The following is a 24,974-nucleotide window of genomic DNA, read 5'->3' as shown; positions in this document are numbered from 1 at the left end:
GTCACAGATTAATGGAAAGGAGAATTTTTTTCCCCCACACAAACAATGCCAAATATTACAACTTCTTATCCCCAGAGTAGCCTGTTGTAACTGGTTTTTACTTATATTTTCAAAGAAAGGCCACAGACCAAATACAAGACTTTTCTTGTGGAAGAGCAGAGTAGTGCTTTGCCAGAAGCAGGCATTTGTAGTGTGTGAGCAGAACAATGTCGGAAGACATGATGCCTTCAGGAGTTCAGGGACAAGGACAAAGAGTACAAGGACAGACAGAAGCACTTCTGGCATGTAACTGGAGAATTGCAGCCTGGGAAGTGGTCCAGCAGTAGTACTTGCAGTTGAACTGCGATCCGTGTTATGAAACGCTGCCCACATCCCTTTCTTTAGAGTACAGCACCTGTTCCATGTAGTGCCTGTGTATGTCCCTGCTGTTTTCTTAGATTGGAACAACCTTTTCTATTGTAATTCCAGCTGTATGCAGTCTGTCGTGCAGTGTTTGTGTGAATATTTTCTCAATATAGTTCCATTCAGCTTGATCACCAGTTGTTTCCATATTATCTACGAATAAAAAAAGAGGTGTGTTAGCAAAACATGTCATGGGCTATATGCAAAAGAGAATTACATGGCTTTTGTTGCCTAAGTTTTGAGGAGGATGATGCTGACATCAGGACAACTGAAAACTTTTAGAAAAGAAATGCTGAGTGACCTGCTGAATGGCTGCTCTGGAGCAGTGTAAATCTTGCTCTGTAGTGCTACAAGAAGGGGTCAATGGATGTGATCACAGATTTAGAGGTATACAGATCTTACTGTGCAAGGGAGATGCTGTGTTCAAACTGCAGCTTTGGTTCCACTTTTGTGCCTAGTTGCTACAATCTGTAAAAAGTTATATTGATTTTTCCTGTCAGTTGCACTTGACCGAAGCTTCCAGCTTTTAGCAAACACTGGAATTCAATGACTTTATATCAAACTGCTTCCTGCACATATCTCACTCAACTGTATGCAGAATCCTGCTCCTAATATACTTGTTACACACTTATATAAATTCCAGGTATAGTTTTTCCTGGTTCCCTTTATAAGTATCTTTGAAGGAAGAAGTATTTTCAGTCATCCTAGACACAAGAGTTACATACTTCATGCTCCTGAGTGTTGTAGGTGTGATTCCAAAGTCATCTTGGTAGTGCAAGGTTTTCTAGTATTGTAAACTGACAGTACATGCAAACTGAGTGGAACTGGGATAATGTCTTTCAATTAGAAGAGAAATGTGTAGAAACCTTTATATTTTCTTGATAAACAGGGGTAAACATGTACTGATTAAATGCTACAGCTATTAATAATGGCATTGATAAACACTTTTATATCTTTCATAATGGCAAGAAAGGTTGTGTCTTATCAGACTTTATAAAGTGAACTAATTGAGCTTAAATGTTACCCTTAGAACAGTTTCATTTAAAATACTTTGTAAAATGCAGAATTTTCCTGGTTTAGGGCTATTACCTGTGATGATAGCTCTAGGATGTATTTCTTCCACTTCACAAATACCAATGACAGAAAACAATTTTAGCTATTAAGCTAAAGTTAGTCTCAGTAGAAGTACATGGTAGTGTTTCAAAATTATGTCTGATCTGTGTTTTATTATTGCATGTATTTATTTGTTCAGTAACTTCTACAGTAGCAGTAACATTCTTCTTTAACCTATGAGTCTTTTGACAACCTTTATGTGGCAATTCTAACAGCTTATTTTAATGAAGAGAAGGGTTATCCATAGCATTTTCCGTTCCTTTTATCTCTATTCGGAAATTTACCAGCTGCCCTTTATTTTATGATAAATGCAGTTGTTTCATCAATAAATTCAATACAGATTACCTAAACCAATATATAGCCAGCAACACGTAGAAGACGTTACAGGTCCAGCTGCCCACAGTCATCTGATTCTGTCTTCTTTATTCAGAATTTGTGAAAGAGATCAGTGAGGAGATGCCATGCTTTGACTTAGGCAAGAGGGACTCCCAATGACCAGATCTGTTTTTTCACAAGAGCCTTTTAAGGAAAAGGTGCTATGATGGCAGGAGTTTTTGCTTTTTTATTAAAATTAGCTAACATTTACAGAATTGTAATTGTTTCACAAAGGATTAAACAGAAATGGAAAAAGGATTTGTATTGATGAAGTGGCAATGTTTGTTTTCATAGCTTCCCATGTGTTTGTTTGTTTGTCAGTGTTGGTTTAGTTTGGTTTGTGGTTTTGGGGGGTTTTTTTTTGCCCCTAAGTTTTCTCTTTTCTTACAGGAAGGTTTGAAAAGTACACCAATAGCTTGGTTATTCTGGTTGCAGTCCATGTCAGTGAAATATTTAAAATATTTCTAGTTTGTCACCTGAGATTTCTAACAGTACAACCTTTATTTGGCTTGACAGCGTATGTTGCAATGAGTGAGCAGTTCTGGGACCTGAAGGAGCACAGCTGAAGTGAGGCAGTGGCTTTAGAACCGAGAAAAGCTTCTGGTCTCATTCATTATGTTCCTCCACATAACTATAGCTAGTTCTCTTTTCCGATATGCCTTTCATTCCACAGACTTCTAAAGTACAACTTCTTTCTTCTTCTTTATATAAACTTGTTAAACACAAATGTGTAATTATAATTTTTCTTTGCTTCCTGAATTGTGGTTCTGTGCCCTTTGTACAATACAGGGCATGGGTTTCTGTGACAAAAGAACTGTAAGATAATTTATTGAACTTGTATTCAATAAAAAGTTACTAAATTGCCACATAGACTGTTTAATTCCAGAATTCAATTCAATACTATCCCTGATTTTAGAGAAAATTAAAGGCCTTTCATTAACTCATAATGACACATGAAAGACAAACGGCCTTAGAATTTTAAAAGCACTAGAAACAGTAGTAGTAGGAATTATACCAAATTGTCTGGTCAGCTTATCAGTGTGACAATTCAGGAGACCATTCCAAGTGTTAAGATAAGCACTTGTAATTGCACATTGAAAGCTTAGTTAAAGTGTAGCTAAGCATATGTGCAATTCTGGCTACTCAAAGGTGTAGATTAAAAGTTAAACAGCAGATCAAGTAAATGTTAATTCTTCTCTTAAGGAGAAGAAAACCCTTGAAAGCAGTGGGATGTTAGAAGAGGTAGTGCACAAAAAGAATGGAACCATCTCTCTCAGGATTTTATCACATATCTTTTTTTTTTTTAATTCAGAGCATGGCAAGGCAGAAGTTTTCCATCTGGAAATTATCACTTTGCTTTCCTCCCTGTTTACATCAAGATGAAAAGTATCATCTCAATGGACTCTTTGCTGATGATAAGTATAGGAAGCCATGGACTAGAAGTATGTTATATAATCATTATGTTTAGTTTAGATTTACTGTGGATTAAAGGGAAAGCTTGTGTTTATCCATAATGTGATAAATGTGGTAAAAATAAATATTTCCAGACATATCACTATGGCATTTCTTATAGCTCTTGGAAGTAGGGCATCTTCATTGCCCAAATTGAAGCAAATAGGTAATGGATATTTATTTGAGTGGCACCATAAATGAGATTATATTTGATTAGTTTGTAGAGATCTCTGGATAGATTTCTTTCCAGAGACAAAGAAAAACAATGATCAGAGCTAAGTAAATCACCAAATCTGATTAGTTGGGAGAGGTTTGGAAGATGATGCTGAGGTTATGAGATATGGCAAAAAGTTAGGTCTTCAAATGAGAAAGGTAAATATATGTATAAAAGTGTTTGCGTCTTTCTTGTGCATTTTTATTACCTTTGCTAATGGAAACTAAAGGTGTTGTTTCTTATATATATCATATGTAAAGTTTGATTAACCTCTGCAATTATTTAATCAATATATAAAAATTAATTTTAATATTTTCTGCATGACTTTTTTTGTTGTCTTTTTATCTTAGTTGGTTCAACACAGAACATGATGGCTATTTCAGCATTAGATCAATGGAAGAAAAGTTTGCCTGTGGAGGATTTCCTGGAAAAGTCAGTAACTTTAAGTTAAAAACATTTATGATTTCTTTGATATCACTCAAGTATTTTGTGAATCATATGCTAATGAGAGATGAAAACAGAATATGAAGATGTTTCCTGACTGTAGCAAATGTGCTGGAGCTGTACACTCCTATCATATATCTTAGAGATGGGTTTTTTTTTTCACTAAAAGTAGTATTGTGTTTTTATGGAGTTCACTGGTTCTTTATAGAATTTTTTAATAGTTGGGTAATCTATTTATGACATTGGAGAAAGTCTCTGAAAACTGCAGGAAGATGAAAATAAGCTGTTTCCCCCCCCCTTCTCTAAGACAATTATCTTACGGAATTGTACAGGTCTAGATATATGACTTGAAGATATTTTTCCATACTTAGAATAGTCTGCATTAAAACATTTACCATTTTCTAGAAAAGCCCTACTAGGACTTTGACTTTGGAAGAGATGGCATGTGTACTCTCAAAATAAGCAACTCAATTAGGTTTATTCTATCTATAAAACTGTAGTGAAACCCCATGATTTCAGTGAAGTTCTAACTTGAGCAGTTAAGTTTTAAGGTACATGGATTTTCAAAGGCTTATGTCATGTGAAGCTTTGGATATTAGTTATTATCATTACCACATGGTTACTACTGGTGAACTATACTACTTGTAGCTTCAGAATTAATTTCTGAACTATAACCAAAGAGTTGTAAAATAGCTTTTTTTTTTTAGATGTGTAGCAGAGGTTCCCCTCTATTGCTGTTTACACATGAAGTCCTCTACTGAATTTCAGAGGTGTATTTCTATGCTTTTCTGCTATTATGATTGCTTTTATAAGCATTACCTCTAGATGTCTAGCAAATAGCAAGATGATGTAATACTAAGTATTAAAAATATGAATAAATCAATAGGATGCAAAACTGAGAAATCAATTGTCTGAAATGAGAACAGTAAATACAATAAGTGTAGATGAGCTGATTTGGGTGCTTCAGAAATGTCAGCACTCATCAGAGTTACTATATTGTTGCACATATATGTGTAGCGCAGCATTAACACATACTTCAGTCAGCTATTTGTAACTGTTTTGTCCAGATGCATGCTTAGCTGGGGAAAATTGTGGGTTTTTTTTCCTTTCTATATTCAAATGATTTTCCTACTTATTTGGCAAACAGTAGGGAGGTTTTTTTAATAAATAATAGTAATTCTGAAGTTTGTATGAAAAGTTACAGGAAATAGAAGTGGTTTTGTTTCTTCACTTACCCGATCTTTTTCCTCTTGCTGTTACTTGCAATTTCTTCATGGTTTTTGAAACAGAAGTGTACATTTTATCCAGCAGCAAATTTTGTCAAGAACATTATGACATCAATAGGTTTGGTGCTTTTTATTTTTTGTGCAATTTTATGCTAGGTGTAAGCTTAAAAGGCTTTTTCTTGTGGAAGAATTGAACATGTAATTTGACCATGGATCCAGTGAATAGAGAGAACTCTAATTTCGAATCTTCTTCAGTGAATATGGTGATTATCAAAGTTCTTAGAGCACCTAAGTGCTGTTGATTCACTGCAGAGTCAGGGAAATTACAACATTGATTTTGCTACAGCTTAAGCATCAGATATTTTTTCCTGTTTTTTAGGAAACCTATCTCCTCTGTAGAGTTTCAGACTAGTAATGATTTAATAGAAGTTATTCCAAGTTCAAATCCTCACTCTCAGACTTACACAGAAGAACCTTTTTTACTTACGAAAAATAGTTTTAAGGAAGACTCCACCCAAGACAAATATCTGAAGATTTACTATGGCACTGAATTTAAAGAACCACAGCATGGTAAAATGTTCAATTCACTAGTTTCTGAGTTTTGGTTGAGTATTTATGTTAACTTTTGTAAATTTTTTTGCACATGTTCCAAAGACATTGATGAAATCATTTGGGTGATCAAAACCTTTGCAGTTGCATAAGGTATAACCACAGATTTATTCCCTGGAAAAGCAGGGCTTGTATTAGTAGTTAAAGAGAGATGCAAACCAAAAGAAGTATAAGATAGATTTCTTTATGGAGATCTGTTTGAGTTAGAACCATAAAAGAGTTTGGTGGGAACATAATAAGTATCCATCATTTCCAGGCTGTTATGAGAGAACAGAGAGTTATTACAGGCAGAGAATCATCCAAGGAGTGAAAGGGAAATGTGGGAATAAGGAGACTTACATATTGGTAAAAAGTGTGGAAAAAGAACAAAAAACTCCCTTTGCCCTTCTGTATGTATTATATATATGTAAAATGCGTGTGTAGATACATCTGTATTTCATACTGCAAAAATAAGGGGATTTGTCAAATGTGGTTACTGCATCATTTCTGTCTCAGGAGAGCAGTAGTTTAAACTAAAAAGAAATGGAATAATGTGATGGCTTGGGTTCAAAAGGACCATTTATCAACACCTCTGTAATCAGTTCAGGTTGGTCAGACCCTCATCCAACCTCACCTTGAACAATTCAACTCTGGGGATTGGAACTGCCTCACTTCTGGGGATAGGACATCGACCACCCCCCTTTTGGAAGAAACTGCTTCCTTATATCTAATTTAAATTATCCCTCTTTAAGTTTAAAACCTACAACCCAAAAGGTGTATCCCCACCTTCCTTATAAGCCTTCTTGAAGTACTGAGAAGCCACAGTAAGGTTTTCCTGGAGCCATCTCCTCTCCAGGCATAACATATGCCAATTCTCTCAGGCTTTTCTCACAGGAGAGGTGTTCCTTTCCTCTGATTGTTCTGTGATCCCTCCACTTGACCTGATCGAAGAGGTCCATGTCTCTCTTTGTACTGAGGACCCCAGGGCTGGATGCAGGGTTCCAGGTGGGCTCTCACCACAGCAGAGCAGAGGGGCAGAATCCCCTCCCTCCCCTGCTGCCCATGCTGCTTTGGATGCAGCCCAGGACACATTTGGCTTTCTGGGCAGTGAGTGCCCATGGCCAGGTCATGTCCAGCCTCTCACCCACCAGCACCCCCAGTCCTGCTCACAGGGCTGCTCTTGATCTGTTCATTCCCCAGCCTGTGTTGATATGTCATCATTCTTGAAATCACAGTAATTTTCAACCTTCTTTGTAATTTTTCTTCTTCATAATTAGGGAATCTGCAATTAGTTTTAGACATGTATGGAGAGGGTGCATCATTTGTACATTTAAAATTGCTAAGTTTCTTGGCCAGAACCTACTTCAGAAATTCCTTTATCACACTTGAAAGTGCAAACAAGGAAACAAAATAATACCCTTTGTTTTTAGCAGGTATTATGTAAGACAAAAAGCTAAAGAAAACTAGAGGTTATCATGTGAACCATAGAAGTCTAGACTTCATTGCACTTCAAATGCTTTAAGATTTTTAAGCTTGAAGTTAAAAGCACTTAATTGTTTTGCTGATATTCATAGTATTCTAACAGTTGCTCAACAATTCTCTTTATTCTGATAATTCTTAGTATTTTTATCTTGTTTTATAATGTGTTTTTTCTTCTATTTTGTCAGATTTATGTTTGGAAGAGGAGTTTGTTTTTATTGATAATCTTGAACATTTTCGTAAAAAATTGCCAACTTTATCTATACTTCTGAGCAGACTACAGTTTTTTTTAGTGAAAGATCCCCTTTTGGATTTTAAAGGACAATTTTTAACAGCAGAGAATATTTTCAGGTACTTAAAATTTCTGTATAATATTAAACATAAACCATAGTCTCTGTATTATGCCATTAACATTTTTACATTTGTTGTATTTTACCTTTGTAACTAGTTTATGTTTGCAACAGGTAAAGACTTCAGCTTTTAATATTAGGAAAAAATCAGAAGTGTGAAATTTATATGCATTAAGAAAACTAGATTAATTAAATTGTCATTTTTACATTCTATAGGTGTGAAATGTTATCAGGATATTAGTTTTGGAATACTGAAAAAAATGTGCATCTTTATAGGACCTAGTCCTTCCTCAAACTGACTGATTCCATATCATGAAAGTATCACTAAATTTAGTAAGGCTAGGATTTTACACATGCTTCCATGTTCTTTTTTTCTCTCCTCTCAGATGTGCTGCCAGTAAATCCATGTTCTTGAATTGTATTTCTTCAAGTTTAAATAGAAATTATTTATGGTTTTGCTCAATTTTGTATTGCTAGGTTGAAATTTAATTGAATGATACCTATGTCATGAATTTGAACAAACCAGTACATTTTAACATTTAACATGTTGTATCAAAAATGGGCCCAGTATTTTGTTAATATAGCCCTTGTATACATACATTCATAAAGCCTGGCTAAGTCTTGCACTGATTTTCTTCATGTCTGGATTACTTGTATTACTTCCTTTGCACTTGGAAGGCTTGCATGACTGACAGGCAAGGTAAAACAAATTTCATCTGAATCAACTGTACCTATAGAGTATAACAAGGAGGAATGGGGTTGTTTGCCTGTTTTTTCAAAGTTGAGCCCCAGTCTTGCAGTGAATCTTGGATGTAAGACTGTGAATACTGTAGATAACCAGTGAAGAGAACATGATCTGAATTCTGTAAAGACTTTCAGAAATACCAATAATGGGGAAAAAAAATGCTTTACAGAAGTAGCTCTGACCTTCAGATCTGTGGTTGACTAGCAAAACCATGGACCTGTCCAAAGTAGGAGTCCAGATCTTCTAGTGCAGCACACAGGGACATGTATTTAGAGAAAGGGACTCAATTAGATAGACTTCAACTTGAATTAAAATTCATGAGTATCCCAAGGCTGGACACAGAACAGTTTGTACTCTGCAGTCTAAAATATTCCTCCAGAAAATAGTGGTGTCAGGGACTGAAGAAGTTACTATAGATTTAATGCCTGTAGGCATAAAGGGCAAGCCTGATGAAGCTCTTATTTTCTACCTGACAAATCTTCATCCCTGTGCTTCTTGTGTCCTTGCTTTACAATGCAAGTAGTGGTTTAATTCCTGAGCTTTACTTCCAAGTGTTTTAAAGTTTTCCAGTTAAGCCAGGAACATACTTTTAGTTTTCCATTTAACTAGTGATAAGCGCACTCTGCCATCTTTCATGCTGAATCTTTCCTGAAAATAGGGATGAAAGGTTGCAAAAGAGAAATAAGGCCAATAGATTATAGAGATTTTCTGTCTAGTAAAAAAATTGTACATTGGAAGAAATTAGATCAGCAGCTTTTGCAGGAAGCACTTTTACATGAGGGGACTTTTGTATTGGGAGGTTGAAGAATTATAATATGAAGGTTTTTTTCTGTAACTGTTTAAGGCAAGCCCTAATATTAAGCATTTCTACTCTGCATATAATGTATTATTTATTTAAAATTTTCTTTGGTTGATTACACAGATAAATACAGCATCACTTGGAATTGCCTTCTTAGAAAAGGCATGGATTTAGAAAAACTTTTGCCATGTATATGGCTATAAAGACTATTGCTAAGTGCTTCAGTTTTAGACATTAGGTAATACAAAGAAGTCACTTACTTTCTTTTATGATCTTTTAAAGAGAATGTTTGACTTTCCAAAATGGAATGAAGGTGGAAGAGAGTCAAAATGAATTGCAGTGGATTAAAGAGAGTTTCTGTACTGTATCTATGAAAGATGAAGAGGTATCATCCTGTTGTTTCATATATAATAATATATCATGTTAGTGGTTATTCTATGTTATGCATGTGTGTTTGCTCACCTGCAAGTCATCTTACTGCGTTCATATTTGCCAAATATTTCGAGTTTTCATGCTTCCAAGATTAGAAAACACTGGTATTATTTGTAGTTTTTTAATTCTTGGATGCTGTTTTTATGAATATCTGCTCTGACAAGCTGTGTGTCCTGGTACCTGATGTGTTTGCAGTTTTATGTAGATACTTGTTAAACTAAGAATAAAAATTAATCAGACCAGGAAGCCATGACATGAGCTCAGGAAAGGGAAGGCTACTAGACGTGTTCTGGGATTTGAGGAGCCAGCTTGCCTTTTTTTTTAAAGAAGTCAAATCTACTTTTTGCTCCATTTTTCAAAATTCTAAAAAAACAAATTTTCAGTAAAATAAATGAGGATTGTACTTGATTGGGAACGGTAAGTTAAGATCCACTTTTTACACTCCACTGACTCAATATGAAGTTGTGTAACATTGTATTTTACCCTGCATTGAGCAAAGCTTTGTGTGTGCTGTGTAAATGTCAAGCAACTTCTCTCCTAAGAGCTTTTAAATTAGTTTAGAATTAAGTTATTTCAAGATTTTGAAGAAGCTCAGACTGTAGAGTAATACAAAAGGAAATTTACTGGCCATTCTGTTGTGATTAATATTTTTTTCAGTATTTCCTGTTGCCTGTTGATTTAGAATTTGGCACACCTAACAGTGGCAGATCTGATTGTGCTAAGATTCCATCATACTTGCAGCTAAAGGAGGTGTTAAATTTAGCTCCAGTCGCTGTAGATGATGAAGACCTTTGCAAACAAGTGATTAGAGAAGGTGAGGGTTGGTTTTCTTAAGCGCTTGGCCTGATTTTCCTTTCATTCCAACACATTTAACACAATCAAGCTCTTGTATGTTGAGTTCACTTAAAAATTACTTCCCAGCTTATCAGATGAGAATTTCTGTGGATGAACTAGGACCTGTGTTACACCCAAATTTCTGATATTAGAAATGTTTCCTTAACGGGTAGTAAACTACTTGCCATTTGATTTAGTCCAGGGTTGTGTTGTAATCTTGAACACAAATGTAATATGAGCCATGATTTGTGATATATAATCAACATAGCTATAGTAATTTGATCTTGTGCTCTCTAACATGTTTTTAAGTTTACTTGCAGAGATATCCCTAAGAGGATTATATGCAGAACAGTCATACCATAAAAAATGCTTTTGTTGCATTGCAATTGCAAATACAAAAGCAGATTTCTGGGGTGGAGAATGGTTAAATAATTCCATGGATAACAGGATTATTCTCAATGACAGTAATAGTTTCTTTAAAGGAATTTTATAAAAATTACTAAATGCTTTTAGACTACTGATAAATATAACTTTGATGACAGTTATTGGCTAATGGATTGATTTGTCTGACAGTATTTTGTTTAGTTAAAATAAAAAGGCATTGCCTGAGGGTTGGTTTTTTGTAATTTTTTTTAAGTCCAGATAAATAATTGTCCACTTTTTTGGTGGACATGAATGAGCTTAAAGAAGGCTTAATGCTTCTGAAGATGGAGGATGTGTGCTGAATTCTGTGTCTCATAGGGCAGCAATTTGAAGTAAACCAGTGTCATATTGACGACAGAAACAAAACTTTTAAAAGTGCATATTTGACTAAAACAGTTTCATGTGCATTCTTCTGATATATTTAGTGTCATGTTTGCAGCTGAGATTGCAGAGATTTGAGGATTCTGTACATAAAAATAAACCTATTGGGGGTTTTGTTTTAGTCCTTTTTTGATAGCAAAAGAATCTACAGATGCATTCTCCTAATAAAGTATATTTAGGCTACTTGATATAGTTTAGTTGTTCTGGAAATTATTGTAGTCATTAGATCTTGGGATAATTCAGATAGTGACTATGCAATACTGTGAGGGACCTTTTCTGTCACTTAAGGGACAAGACTGAGCACTGCTCTAATCAACTAAGGCATCTGGGGTTACTAAGCATGACTAATTTTTCATAAAAATGTATCATGGAGGTTCAATAAAAAGCCTGAATGCTCTGACAGGAAAAAATAATAAATGGTTCATTTATGGCACCTTTTAAAATCTGTTTTCAGATCTCAAAGCAGAAATTACATACAAAATAGAAATTTCCAAGTACTGTGCCATTCCGCAAGAGGTTTGCTCCAGTATTAGCACAAGTATGTTGGAATTCTGTGAGTCAGGTAGGAACAGCTATATAAATCAAGGGGTGATATTTAAGATAAATTCTTCAGGTAGTTTCTTTAATATTCTGTTTGTGGGAAAACATCAGTAAGAAGATTCACTTTGTGTAATCTATTATTTTGTACCCACACAATAAGGAGATAGAAGTGCCATACTCCTTTCTAGAGCTTTATAATCTAAACACAACCAACTTTACAATTCCTTCATGTTGCTTGTGGCTGTAAGCAATGTCTACAACTTTTGCACTTTGTTCAATTTTTAGATCTTTTTTTTATCTAGCAACTCACCTACTGAGAGAGGGTAGATGAAAGTTAAGGCAGATTGGTTAAAACTGTGGAGTCAAAGAGCACAGTTGGAAATTTGTTAAAAGTCTGATATTAATGCTTTCAAAAGAGGGTGGTGGAGAACAATTGAGGTAGCAGTGCTGTGTTTGTAAATTCTAGAGATTCAAAACTCCCCTGCAGACATTATGTGTTGCAAATCGTTCAGTAATTACATGTGATTGGGAAGTTAAGCCAGAGCTGTTTTCTACAGAAAGGAACTCCAGCTGTTGAGTATTTACTAATGTGCATTGAATCCTTGCTTCTCCTGCACTGGGACCAGGAAATACACCCTGTTTGTCCATCTTTAGTAGCTTGAAAATCAAAGTCATGGTATTTACACCATCAACCAGTGTGGAGCAGCTTTGATGTCTCACTGCTTAACCTAGTCCTCCTACCTTAGTTAAAGTTTTTTCATGTTCTAGATGTAACCTTTCAAAATAATGTTCAGTCTTTGCCAGCCCTACTATATTCACAGCTAAATTCTGGCTGACTAAACGAGGCAGAAAAATGGCTGTGCTGGTGACATTTTTCACCTTTCATTTAATGAAGAAGGGCCTGCACAAAGAGTAACATTTACAAATAAATGTGATCTGAGCAGAGTGTCAATACATGATTATACATGTAGGTCTCATCCTAATGTATATCCTGTCTATGAAAAGATCTATCCATTGTTGCATTGGACAGTAGCAGTATTAACCATCAGTTCTTGTTCACTTGATAGTTTTCCATACAGAAGTCACTAAAATACTCAAGATGCCAAGTTTTCTCCAGAACAACACCTTTTTATTGTCTTAGTTTCAACAAGTTTTAAATTTAGCTGATAGTTGTCCCCTGCAGGCTAATAATTGTACCATGTTTTAGATACTGTATTGTAGTGGAATTTTGTTTGAAACAATCATATCATTTCAAAGTGGCTGATATAAAAGCTCAATGCAAACACACCAAGTTCCACAAGATAAAGTTAAGTTTATTTTACCTCTGGAGAGTATTGGCTGGGATGATAAACTGTAATCTGTGTCTACTCAGCTCTCTGACTTCTCTTTACTTCTAAAGCTTAAGGGGCTTAAGTGCAGTAGATCTGAATCTTCTCCTGTATATAGTACTAATAAATTGACTGTGATCTTCTCTAGGGTATTGTCCATTCTTCTGCAGTAGATAAGTGAGCAAGCCATCTTGAATTGTCTTTTAAAGAAAGTGGCTGCATTAATCCTTATTACTAGTTGCTCTCTTAGCTCTACTGTTGTTTCAGGCAGAATTCTATTGTTGGGGTGTTGGGGTACAATCAGGTTCCATCCCTCTCTCTCTCTCTCTATATATATATATATATTTTTTTTTTTTAATTTTTTTTTTTTCCAGGATAGACTCAGGTCTGTAGGATAGAGACCTACAAATGTGTGCAATCACTGCCAGAACACCATTTGATAGCAGAAGTTTCTGTATTAGGTGTTAGGTTTCAGCTGAGATGCCTGACAGTCTTCTCCTTCTAATTAATTTTGTTCTTTATGAATTACCAGAAGTGAAATATGTTTGCTTGTGAAGAAGCAGTCGTAAGACTAAGCAGTCTTTCTCTAGTCACTGAGTTTGTTTAAAAAAGATATTGAGAGACAAGATAGTTCTGAGTCAGCAATGTTCTGAGAAAGGAAATGTTACTCTGAGTGTAGGCAGAGTTTAACTAATGTAGCTGATAAAGAATTCCAGTCTCAAAGGCATAAATAATTAGACAAAAGCAGATATGAATAGTATTGGTCAAAAAGAAAGACTAGTTCTTTTTAGATATGTCAGGTATTTTTGCTGTCCTGAGACAAGCTTCTGTCCTGTTCAAAGTAAAGTCCGTAAATTGTTGCTCTTCACAAAAACTGGTTTGTGAGCAGAAGTTCAGAGCATGAGTTCATTGAACCTTTTTTTGTTCTAAGTGACTGAGAAAGAAGTGACACTGACTGGAAGTTTGTTGCTTTCTTTTGTATCCACTTTAATTTCTTACCTTTTTTTTCCCTGCTTTTCTGATATGTTTATGTCCTTTGGCTTTCTGTCACTGTCCCTTCCCTTCCTGCCTAACAATCAGCTTGTTAGGTCCTTCAAGGAGAAACTGTGAACGGCTGGATAGGTGACTGACTCCTAGGCTGCTGTGTGCCAATTGGCCAGGCAATGTGGGTATGATGATTGCATCTACTTACTGCCTGTTGGAATGAATAGGGAATTGATTGTAAGTGTTTTTCCTTGTGGAGGCACTGATTTATTCACAATTTTTCTGCCTTAGTGTTCACAGAACATGGAACAACTGTGGGTTTTCTGATTTCTATTTTTGGTTTAGTAGAATGCCAGAGAGATTAATACCAGGGCAATCATGTGAACCACCAAAATCAATGAAGTTGCAAGTAGGACTTGAATAAAATCCAAGAAATCATGAATATGTCCACATTTAATATGATTGGGAGGAAGAAAGAAAAGAACATTTAAAGTGACTTGTAGAGGACTTTTAACCTGCCAGGTTTGTTTGTATACTGCTTGAAAAAAAAAAAAAAAAAACAAAACTGGTATTGTAATTAATTTCAGTGATCATCCCTAGCAGTTTCAATGAAAACTAATTCTGCTTGAAAGAGTGTTTTTTTCATTAAAATCCTGACTGTTGTTGAAGTTCCTGAGGCTGTTCTTACAGCAGCCACAATATTTCCTGTAGTCTCTCTCCCACTTAATTAACATCATTTATGGAGGAATCATCTAAGAAGGATAACAGGTATGAATATCAAAATCTCAACCATGGTACCTGATTATTCAATTTATAAATTTATAATTAAGAGTAATCTTATATGTGATGTGTATATACCCAGTACTACATCAAAGCAATGTGATCTACAATTGTTTCCCCAGACTATTTGGAAAAAAGATGTGAAGTATTTGGGGCACACTGCTTATTGAATTGTCCCATGAAAATATTTTCTATTTTAATCCAAAACTTTACTTGTGTAAGATTCATAAGCATGTGTATTTCATTCACAAGTAGCTTTGTAATTTTTATTTTTGTTTTTATTTTTATTTTTATTTTTATTTTGGCTGGGACTTCATGCAATTTCCAGCTGAATATATTCTGTATATGAAAGATGAAATGGAAGTGCCTTTAACTCCTCCATGTCAACAACAAAGATCATGGGTTAATTTTCTGTGCAGAGGACTTCAAGAAGAACCTATTTCTCTCTCTTGTAACAGGTAGTGACAAATTCTGGTAGTAGTGACAAACCTTGGTAGTGACAAATTCTGTGTCATAAATCCTCAAAATTATTGAAAAAATAACTTCATTGTATTTATGAATTGGTACTTATATTCTTTGAGCTGCATATATATTGTGTCTTGTGTGAGTGATGGAATGCACAGTCCATATGTGTGGTTTTCTATGTGAGGAACCTGAAAAAGGAAAGGAAGTTTCTTCTGTAGACGTCTTTCTCTGGGAGGATTTTGTAGCCTGAAAATGCAGTCTTCTTTTTGCAGTAGGCAACAGTAAATATTTAAAGTATTTAGCAAGTATGTGTGTGGGTATATGTGTGTATGTATACCTATGGCTAGCACATATGTTGCACAAGGATCACCTGGAGAACATCCAGAAGAGATATTGTAAGAAATTATTGTGTGTTTTGGGGATACCCTCCAACAATAGATTTCAGGCCTTTTCATACCAACATAGGATTAGGATTGCTCCATCTTTTCCTTCTCATCTTATTTGAGACTAGCATTTCTTGCCTTGCTATCTTTCTAACACATGCAGGACGAATTTCAATATCCCTTTGGGACAGGAATTGTGGTCTAGACAGAATTCTCATTCAGTGCTGCTTTACTTCATGGCCCAGCCTTGATGGCCCCTCCTCTTACTCTTTCCTCTCATCCTCTGTATGGATAGGAAAAAAAAAATAATGAATGAGTGAATAAATGAATGAATGAATTTAAAGACAAGGTATATATATTTAAAAGATGTTTTTTTATAAATCAAAATTCAATAGATAATGCTGCTAAATTTTTTTTAATGTTCCTCATAGTATTTTGATTGCAGAGCCCTCTAGGGAATTCTTAGAATCTTTGGTATGGCAATCAGAGAAGTATCGGGATAATACGAGCTCTCTTTTGCTTGTCGGTAAGGATTTCTAATTGATAATCAATTTCTAACTGATGTTTGCAAGTTCCATGTGCATGGAAAAATATAGCAGAAAAGATAATGTTATATTATGGAGCACATATTTTGAGTCATTGAAGTTTATCCAGTTACTGTAACCCTATGAAGTTTGTATGATGTGTTTATTGTAGTACATACAAGAAGTTACAGTATGGCAACACAGAAGTTGGTATGCCATGTATCCTTCTATGGAAGTAATTAGAATTAAGTAAGAGTTTTATTTTTTTGTGACAGTGTTCACTACTATTATATAAAATAACTACTTGGTGAAATATGGTAATTTGTTTAATTCCTTCCTTTGTGCTATTTTCCCTTAAATAATGTTTCAAAATATGTAGCAATCAATACAATAGTACTGTTAATGGAAGATAATATTGTAACTTCACAAGAGTGGAAGAGAAGTAGAATACACAAAGTCAAAAGAAGCTGCTGTCTATTAATGAAAGTGTCAGAATATATGTTACTACTATTCTTTCATTTCACTTTATTTGCCTTCATTTTACAAGTCTCAGGATTAAGTTATGTATATTGACTTTTTTCGTTGTCCAATTCATTTGTACATTGATTTATAGTTGAAAATAATGTATGATATGCTCATTACTGTTTCAGTTAATTTTTTTTTCAGGTAAGGATTATTATAAGTCTTTGTAACCATGACAATAACCCACAGATAATTATCAAGATAATTTGTAAATTTAGTAATGCAGCTACACATTATTAGATTAAAAAAAAAATGAAACCGTCAGCCCTCTTACTCACAGAACTCAGAAAAGCACACTTCTTCTGATAATGTTAACCACCTTGCTTTTAAATCTGTTGAAGGACACAGAGTTTCAAATGGAAGTATGAATAATAGATATATGTAATAAGCCAAGAGTACTTGGGAGCTTTTATTTCCATAAGGACATTCTGTTTTCATCTTTCTAGATTATTGATATTATATGTTAATTTCTGATTCTTTTGTAGAGCATCCTGCTGTTAACCTTGCACATCAGCATCATTCACTGACAGAACTCCAGAAAAAGCTGCCACTTGAGGTTGAAGCACCAGTGCTTGGCTCACTAGAAGAGGGCTGGCGGCTTCATAGGGGTTTAAATCCAGCAGCTGTGGAAATTTTGGAACAATTCAGTATGGATGGAAGTAATATAAACAGTCTGCTCCCTACAGAAGTAGAAACGTTCACACAATTTACATCATATCAATTAGAAAGTAAGTATCTTCTCTTTTTAAAAAAGTGATAGAAAGCCAGAGACATGTACTTAAACAGAGAATCACACAGGGGGTTACAGATCTCCAAGAACAAAGAAAATTAATTATTTCTTATTCTTAAGAAAAAAATGTTTTGCATTAAAATAAAGGAAGGATTCTGCTGCAATTTTAAGGTGTACTTTCACTAACTCAGAATAAATTGTAGGAAGAAAAGTGTTGAACGACACAAAGTCATCTTTTCTATTACTGTGCAGATGAAGAATGGCCTCCACCAGTCATTTTTAAATAAAATAGTTCCATACAGGAGAATTTCTTAAGAAGTAGTAGTTTTGCTTTAGAATATTTTAATGAAGCAGATATTCACATAGCCTTACCAGCACAAGGTCAGTGGGGGGAGTATGTTACAGTGAAAATTACTTATTTTGTGATGCTGTAGAGGGTTTTTTAATACAAACTATTTCAAATTTTAACAGCTCATCACTTAAGAATTTCACATGGATGTTTTTGCATATTTATAATCAAACTTCAACAAAAAAAGCAAGAAGTTATTCAGATTTTGTTGTATAACTATGACTAGACTGCAAGGCACCAATTGTGGTTATAGAACTCCAAGGATTGACAGTAACTTGAGATATTGTGAAACACATAGACACTGCTCATGCAAGAGCATTTCCCATTAACTGCTTTTTACATTTCTTTAATTGTTTAGCCACTGTGTTTCAGGCGGATGTGCAGCTACAGTGCAAAAAAGTTGTAGTTCTAGTGAAGCATATCTTCAGTGGGAACTGTTTGCGTACTTCTTTTTTCCCCTCTAAAAAATAAAATTGTAAATTTTTCTTCCTAATGAAATGTTTTGTGTCCCACTTTCTAGAAATCTAACAATAAATCCCATGTAGATGATGAAAACTTCAAACAATAATATGGCCTTCTGTATCTTAATATTGTGCATTCTTAAATAGGCCTAATCAATACAAGTTTTTTGAAAAGGATCCTAGTGATCTGAGAAGGCACAAAGAAGTTTGAAAAATGCCTTCTTTGTAAATCATCCAAAGTCCTTAATTCCAATGAGGAGAAAGAAAAGAAAAAAAATCTGTGTCACAGCAAATAAATTAAATTGTATTTTTTAGGATGGCTTGAAGAGAAGAATTCAGTGACAAACCAAGAGCTGCTTTCTGCTGAAAGACATCAGTCAGAGAAAGTAGACTTGTCACTGCAGATTCAAAGGCAGAACTTTGCCATGAGTGCTCCGCCATCTGCCAAAATTCACAGTACAAATACATCTGTGGAAGAGCTTACTGGAGGAAGCATAAGCAAGATTAAGACAGAAGAAGCAATTTGCTTCTTAAACCAAGAAAAGAAAACTCTCAAACTATCTGAATCGGACAGCTGTACAGTTGTGTCTTCTAAACTAGACAACTCATCCTGTAGTGGAAAGCCTGCATCACTTGTACTTGCTTCTAAATGGGCCAACGATGATTCTGATCTGAACAACTTTATTATGATGAGATCTAAATATACAGTCACCGAAAGAGAGGAAAAGTATTATGTAGATAGACCTGAAAAAGGTATGTGAACCAGTTTATTCTGCCATTTTTTCCAGATTTAATTCTTCTCTATTTCACCAGTTACAATAGATGCTAGTTCATCCTAGTCAATTATTTGAAGTATATTGACAGTTATGTTGCCTTCATGGAAGACAACGATTGACAACATTTTTATTTTTATGATCGTCAATGTAATTGAATTCTAGCTAGGTAACTTAGCTTTTGTTGTTTTCCATTAGATATATTAGAAGATTTTGGTTGGTTGGTTTACTTGGGGTGGGGTGAGGGTGCATTTTTTTGGGATGAGATTTTTTATCTCATAAAATATTTGCGTTTATCCCTATTCTGACAAAGTAACTCTAAATGGTACTTACTTTGAGGGATCTCTTCCATCCATATGTTCTAAATTGGATCTTCTGGCCACTTTGGAGAAGTAGTAATCCTCAAATTCATTGTAGTTATCAAATAGCAAATATCAGTACTTACTTCTGTAACCTAGGAAATGAGCAAGAGTTGTTCATTTGAGCCAGTTATGTTGGTGCAAACCCCATCAAATCATCAAACAATGCACCAAAACAGATATTAGGGAAAACAGAAAATTGTTGGTAGTCTTGTTCTTGTTGATGGCAATACTTGGAAATGAATATCAGGCTATATGTTCAGCATTGAAGGAATTCAAAGTAGCAGAGAGAAAAAAGAAAGTAGAAGAATGTTCTTTTTTGTTTTGAAAAATAAGTATTTGTGACATATAATGGCAAGTAATAGCGGCATACTGCTAAATTCACTTTTCAGAATGTAATTATGTTTTTTTTAATTGAAAATTTTCTTTCATATGGCAGAATTTTGACCATAACTTTTATCTGTGTTTTAGTTAAATGCCCCAGCATTAAAAAAAAAAACCAAAACCAAACAGTTGTTACATAAAAGCCTCAGCAATAGTTCCTGTAGAGTTGGGATGTTTTTTGGTTTGTTTTTGGGTTTTTTTTGGTTTTTTTTGTAAAATTCGTGTGTTTCTGACACTGTTGGAGATGCATAAGAATTTCATGGTGTCAGAAAGCAATAATCCAAATTTTAGAAGGTGCCAAGGTACGTGAAGTTTTATGCTGCCATCTAGTGAACCTTGACCAGAACCGCATGGCCTAACGAGGAATCCAAGCGTATTGAAAGAAAAGCTGTCGCATTCACGAATAAGCTCGGAAGGGTTTAAGATTCAATGCAGATTAGGACAAGTGTACAGGTAGATCACAGTATTGCAGAGCAGTTATGCCTGACATATAGAGAAGCCATTAAAATATGGAGGTCTGTGATAACCACATCAATGTAGAAATGATACAAAACATTGCATCCTTTAACAATAAAGAAACATTTTTATCAAGGGTCATTCTAAATCTAACTGAAAATTGAAAGGCTAGCACTGCTTGTAAGGCTTCTTCATTGCTTGACTTATTTTTTTAAAGATATCATAATGTGTAGTGTTTAGAAAATATGCAGGAGGGAAATAGTAGGAGAAACTCAGTGATCCAGTTTTGAACCCCAGATACCTTTTCAAAATAAGGCAAGTTATCTAAGTTAACATAATAAAAATTCAGTTTTTCTTTGCCTTCTGTCTCTGTATTATTAGTTTGTTTGCTGAGGAAAGTGGCATTCTTAAGTAGAAAAATCAATAATATTTATAAGAATATTCTTATTCAATAAGAACCCCTCTCACAGAAAAATAATCAGAATAAAGAGACAGAAGAAGCTTTGTGGCCAGAAGTTGAAGCTTGTGCATAGCATATATCAGGAAGAAGGGAAGGCTACTTAGAAATATTAACAAGTTGCAAAAGATAGCTAGGTGACAGGCAAAAAAATTATTTTCAATATGATTTTTTTTTTCCATTTGCAACTTGTATATTCTTTATGCATGTCTTGAAGTATCTAAACTTTTTGACTCAAACTCACTGATGTATTTTTCATAGTTTGATCTCCTTATGGTCAGCAGCATCTTTCCTGTCATGCATGTTTTTTCTCAATATAAAGGCATATGACGTTTCCTATGGAGCTATATTATAGACCAGTAGTATCAGCTCCTTAACTTTCACAGCTATGTATTTCTACCCTTACGAAGAGCAATCTAATAATGCCTGACTTCTTGGGCTATTGAGGCAGACAGGGCCTAATCTGGTTTTGGGTTTTATGGATTTTTGTACTGTATAAGCCCAGGAAAACAACAAAGAATTCATGAAGAGAAAACATATGTTTCACAGAAACAACTTAATTTGAAAGTATTTTTTGCATGTAGAGTCATTTATAGAGCAGTTTTCTTATTCATTGAGCTGGTTTTGTGATATTAGCTAAATATTCCCTTGTGGTTTCATTATTTAGTGGTACAGCCTGAAGAACAGCATATGAGTGTTCACAAAGAGGATGACTCTTTTTGTGAGACTGTAAAAACAGAGGAAAAAACACAAGAGAATAAAGAATATTACAGTATCACTGTCGATATTCAACCATCAGGTATACACTATTTTTGGAACTGCTTTACCTTCTCCCAGGTAATTAGTGACAGGACAAGAAGAAATGGCATCAAGCTGCACCAGATGAGGTTTACATTGGATACTGGAAAAAACTTCTACTCTGGAAAAGTGGCCAGGCATTGGGACTGGCTTCCCAAGGTAGTGGTGGACTCACCATCCCTGGCAGTGTTAAAAAACCCTGGGTATGTGGCACTTGGGGACAAGGGTTAGTGGTGAGCATGGTGGTGCTGGGTTAACACTTGAGCTCAATGATCTCACTTATTCTGTGATTCTATATAGTTTTGCAAAATAATTTTATATAAAATAGTACTGCCCAGAGAAATACAGAAATTGTTAGACTTAGTCTCTTCTCTTTGTGGCTGAAAGTATTGCAAGTAGATGGATATGTATTTTGACACAGATATGAGAGTGTGCTATGGAGCAGCATTTTGAGACAAAAGCCAATTAATTGCATGCAAGGTAAAAAGAGTAACTTGGACTTAGAGTTATGTCTGGTCAAAATCAGCAGGCATGAAGTCTCTTAATGCCAATCAGTCAGTACTTTCCATTTACTAGTCTGCACATTTTTGTCTGAGTAAATGAGAAATGGAAATGGAAGAGATCAGTAGTCATTTTGATAGAAGAGGTCTTTAACAGTAGAAATCATCAATTGATTTATCTCAGACATAACTGGGCCTTACCCCTTGAACTCTCGCTGTTGTATGAGCATTGTATCAAAGAACATGACTGACAACACTTTTCTCATGCAGTAGAAATGGTAGAGAAGAACCTAGAAAATTAAAAATACCCTGCTCTAGGAAGTTGTAGGCCTAGCACAGATTAGTTTGGTTTTCCTTCACAATACATTGATTCCAGCCTTACAGGATTTTCTTTCACAGAGCCAGTGAAAGAGTAGAATAGTCCTTTCATCTGTTCCCACGTGAGATGGAAATCATAGCTTTAAGCTGATTTTAATTTTTTTTTAATACAATTGGAGAGAGAAAATAAAACATTTCTGCAGTCAAAACAAAAATTAGCATTTTGAAAATGACTATAATGTAGAAGCAGGCTGCTGTAAAACAACTGAACAGCAAATAATCTTAGGATTTTCTACTGCTGTGACTCACACTAACTTCTCTTGGAGTTTGATCATGTTATGAAATACATGGAACAATGTGGTTACCTGTTGTGAGGATAAGCTGATTGCTACCACTGCAGGAGGCTCTGTGGCGAGTAACTTTTTTCATTAATGTTTCAGCTTTCATGAACAAGATATCATTGGTAATCTTTTGCTGCATCTTTTGAGTGTTCATGTCCACTAGTGGTATGTGAAACCAAACTTTGTTATTATGTTTTGTTCATTGTGTTATCCAGAAAGCCAATGCCAGGCCTACTGCCTCTTGGAAGAAGCAGCCATTCCTGTTTTAAAAGATTTGACACATCTGGGTGTACTTGCTTCCGTTAATTGGAGCTTTGAGAGTGTTAAATTTGATCATACAAGGTTTTTCTTAAAACAGCAAGAGAAAGTGATATGTGATCATTTCAAACAAAGTAAGTGTTTAGAACATCTGTTCTTCTTTAAAACTAATACAGATTTGATTAGTGAAACAAGGTTCAAGATGTCTTATAAATTAATGGTAAATATTTTCACAGTTTATCTTATAGACTTACAACAACTGATTTCCTCTTTTATTTCAAAAATGTCTCTGTCTTCAATATTGCAGTTATTAAACTCAATATTGCAATACAAAATTATTCTAATTGGATTTCAATTTAAAAGACTTTACATACGCTTCAGAAATGTTGTTTCTATAGCAAACAATGAGTTTTTTTCATGATAGATTTTAAAATTAAAAGTTGTTTATGTTGTTTTGTTATTTCTTTTTTTCATATCTATATTTTGTCATACCTACATGATGCCAAATACTATGCCCATGTTAGAAATGAAGAGGAAAAAAAATCCATAATGCTTTGGTTTCCTTCTGACTTAATTTCTCTTCTATGTGGCATATGAAAGCCCTATAAAACCAGAAAAATTAGAAGGAAAATCATCAAAGATAGTGACCCCTTACAAAGATTTTTGACTGTAAAGAGAATCAGGAAAATTTCATAACAAAATAGAGACTGGTTTGAGGAACATTTAGGAAGTTACTTAGTATTTTGTGTTACTTTTTGAGTTGTACAGCTCATAGCTGATAACTAGTTCTAAGGATAACATAGTAGGCTGTCTACTACCTGCCATGTTTCTCTATTATGTCATAAATTATGCAATAAACTCTTGCTGTCTCAATTTCATTACTTTCTGCGTTGAATGTATTTTTCTCAAAGAAAACATTAACAACCATGAAACCTCAAATGAGAAAGAAGGCAAACAAAAAGAAACTGTAGTTGCCCCTACAGAATGACAGACTGTGGTTTTAAAATTAATATTAAATTATATTAAAATTATCAGCAGCAGTGTTCTTTTAATGTGAGTGAGTTTACAAAAAAGACACCATCTTCACAAACATGAGGGATAAATATAGTATCTATATCTGTATCAGTAAATGACAGAAAGGAAACCATTAATGAGAAAAGTGTACACAGAATTACTACTGCTTCTCTGAATCAAAGAAAAAAATTGTGTAAGAATCTGCATTTCAATACAATCATAATTTAAGAAAACTTACATCCTCTCAAATGCAGTTTACATGCTATAGAAATTGCATTTTTTCCCAGCTAAAGCAGCAGAAGAAAGTAAGAACTTTCTTGCTGGAAGGTCCACAGGAACAAGAGAGAAAATACTCAATTCATTCCTAATTAATATTTCTCTGTGTCTATATGAGATACAAAAATCTCCCTGGTAACATACTTCTTTTATTTCCTTCCTGGTTTTAAATAGTTTCACAATATCCAGTCTTATTCCACTTTTCTCCAGACTGTGCTGATGTATTTGCTCCTTAATCCCTGAGTGAACATACAAAACAATCACTTACTGTGATGGTAGTGATCTATTAGCAGATTACTATTCCCCTGCTGGACTTTTATGCATCAAATATCACCAAGTGCTCCAGTCTTCCATCATAAAATAGTTTCTTACTATGTTCCTTTGTTTCTAAAGGACCTGTGTTCCTCACAGAGTTTTTATGGTGGTTGGTGTAAAGAGCTGGATATAGTCCTTTACTAACAGAGCTGAACATTAACTTTCTATCTTTTAATGCAGAATAGTAGCAAGATCTTTACCTTTCATGCAGTTTCCAGCTACGTCCTTCTGTATGCTGTGTCCTTAAGTTGGTTTTTCCTTCCTTGTATTTTTGAATTAAAAGTTATGATAATCCTTGTACACAGACCTAGCTATTATTTTTCTCCTAGAATGCAACTTCAGCTAGTAATTTATTCTTAAAATTATTTTCCTCAATCTTTCTAAGCATCTTGAAGTATGTGT

General features: G+C 34.7%; 1 protein-coding gene across 1 annotated transcript in view; it reads left to right on the top strand.

Annotated features, from left to right (window-relative positions):
• SHOC1 (shortage in chiasmata 1) overlaps positions 1-24,974 on the top strand; it is a 50,329-nt gene that overhangs the window by 2,430 nt on the left and 22,925 nt on the right. Inside the window, exons 3-15 of the mRNA XM_077790364.1 lie at positions 3,203-3,332; positions 3,907-3,988; positions 5,606-5,796; positions 7,482-7,644; positions 9,470-9,572; positions 10,277-10,433; positions 11,712-11,819; positions 15,218-15,347; positions 16,169-16,263; positions 17,269-17,511; positions 18,639-19,076; positions 21,420-21,551; positions 22,925-23,101. Of these exons, the coding sequence (XP_077646490.1) occupies positions 3,203-3,332; positions 3,907-3,988; positions 5,606-5,796; positions 7,482-7,644; positions 9,470-9,572; positions 10,277-10,433; positions 11,712-11,819; positions 15,218-15,347; positions 16,169-16,263; positions 17,269-17,511; positions 18,639-19,076; positions 21,420-21,551; positions 22,925-23,101 (2,149 nt within the window). The remainder of the gene's footprint in view (positions 1-3,202; positions 3,333-3,906; positions 3,989-5,605; positions 5,797-7,481; positions 7,645-9,469; positions 9,573-10,276; positions 10,434-11,711; positions 11,820-15,217; positions 15,348-16,168; positions 16,264-17,268; positions 17,512-18,638; positions 19,077-21,419; positions 21,552-22,924; positions 23,102-24,974) is intronic.

Source organism: Lonchura striata, chromosome Z (genome assembly GCF_046129695.1).
Source record: "Lonchura striata isolate bLonStr1 chromosome Z, bLonStr1.mat, whole genome shotgun sequence".
In the NCBI taxonomy this organism is placed as follows: Eukaryota; Metazoa; Chordata; class Aves; order Passeriformes; family Estrildidae; genus Lonchura; species Lonchura striata.
This window is presented reverse-complemented; position numbering and strand designations above follow the sequence as displayed.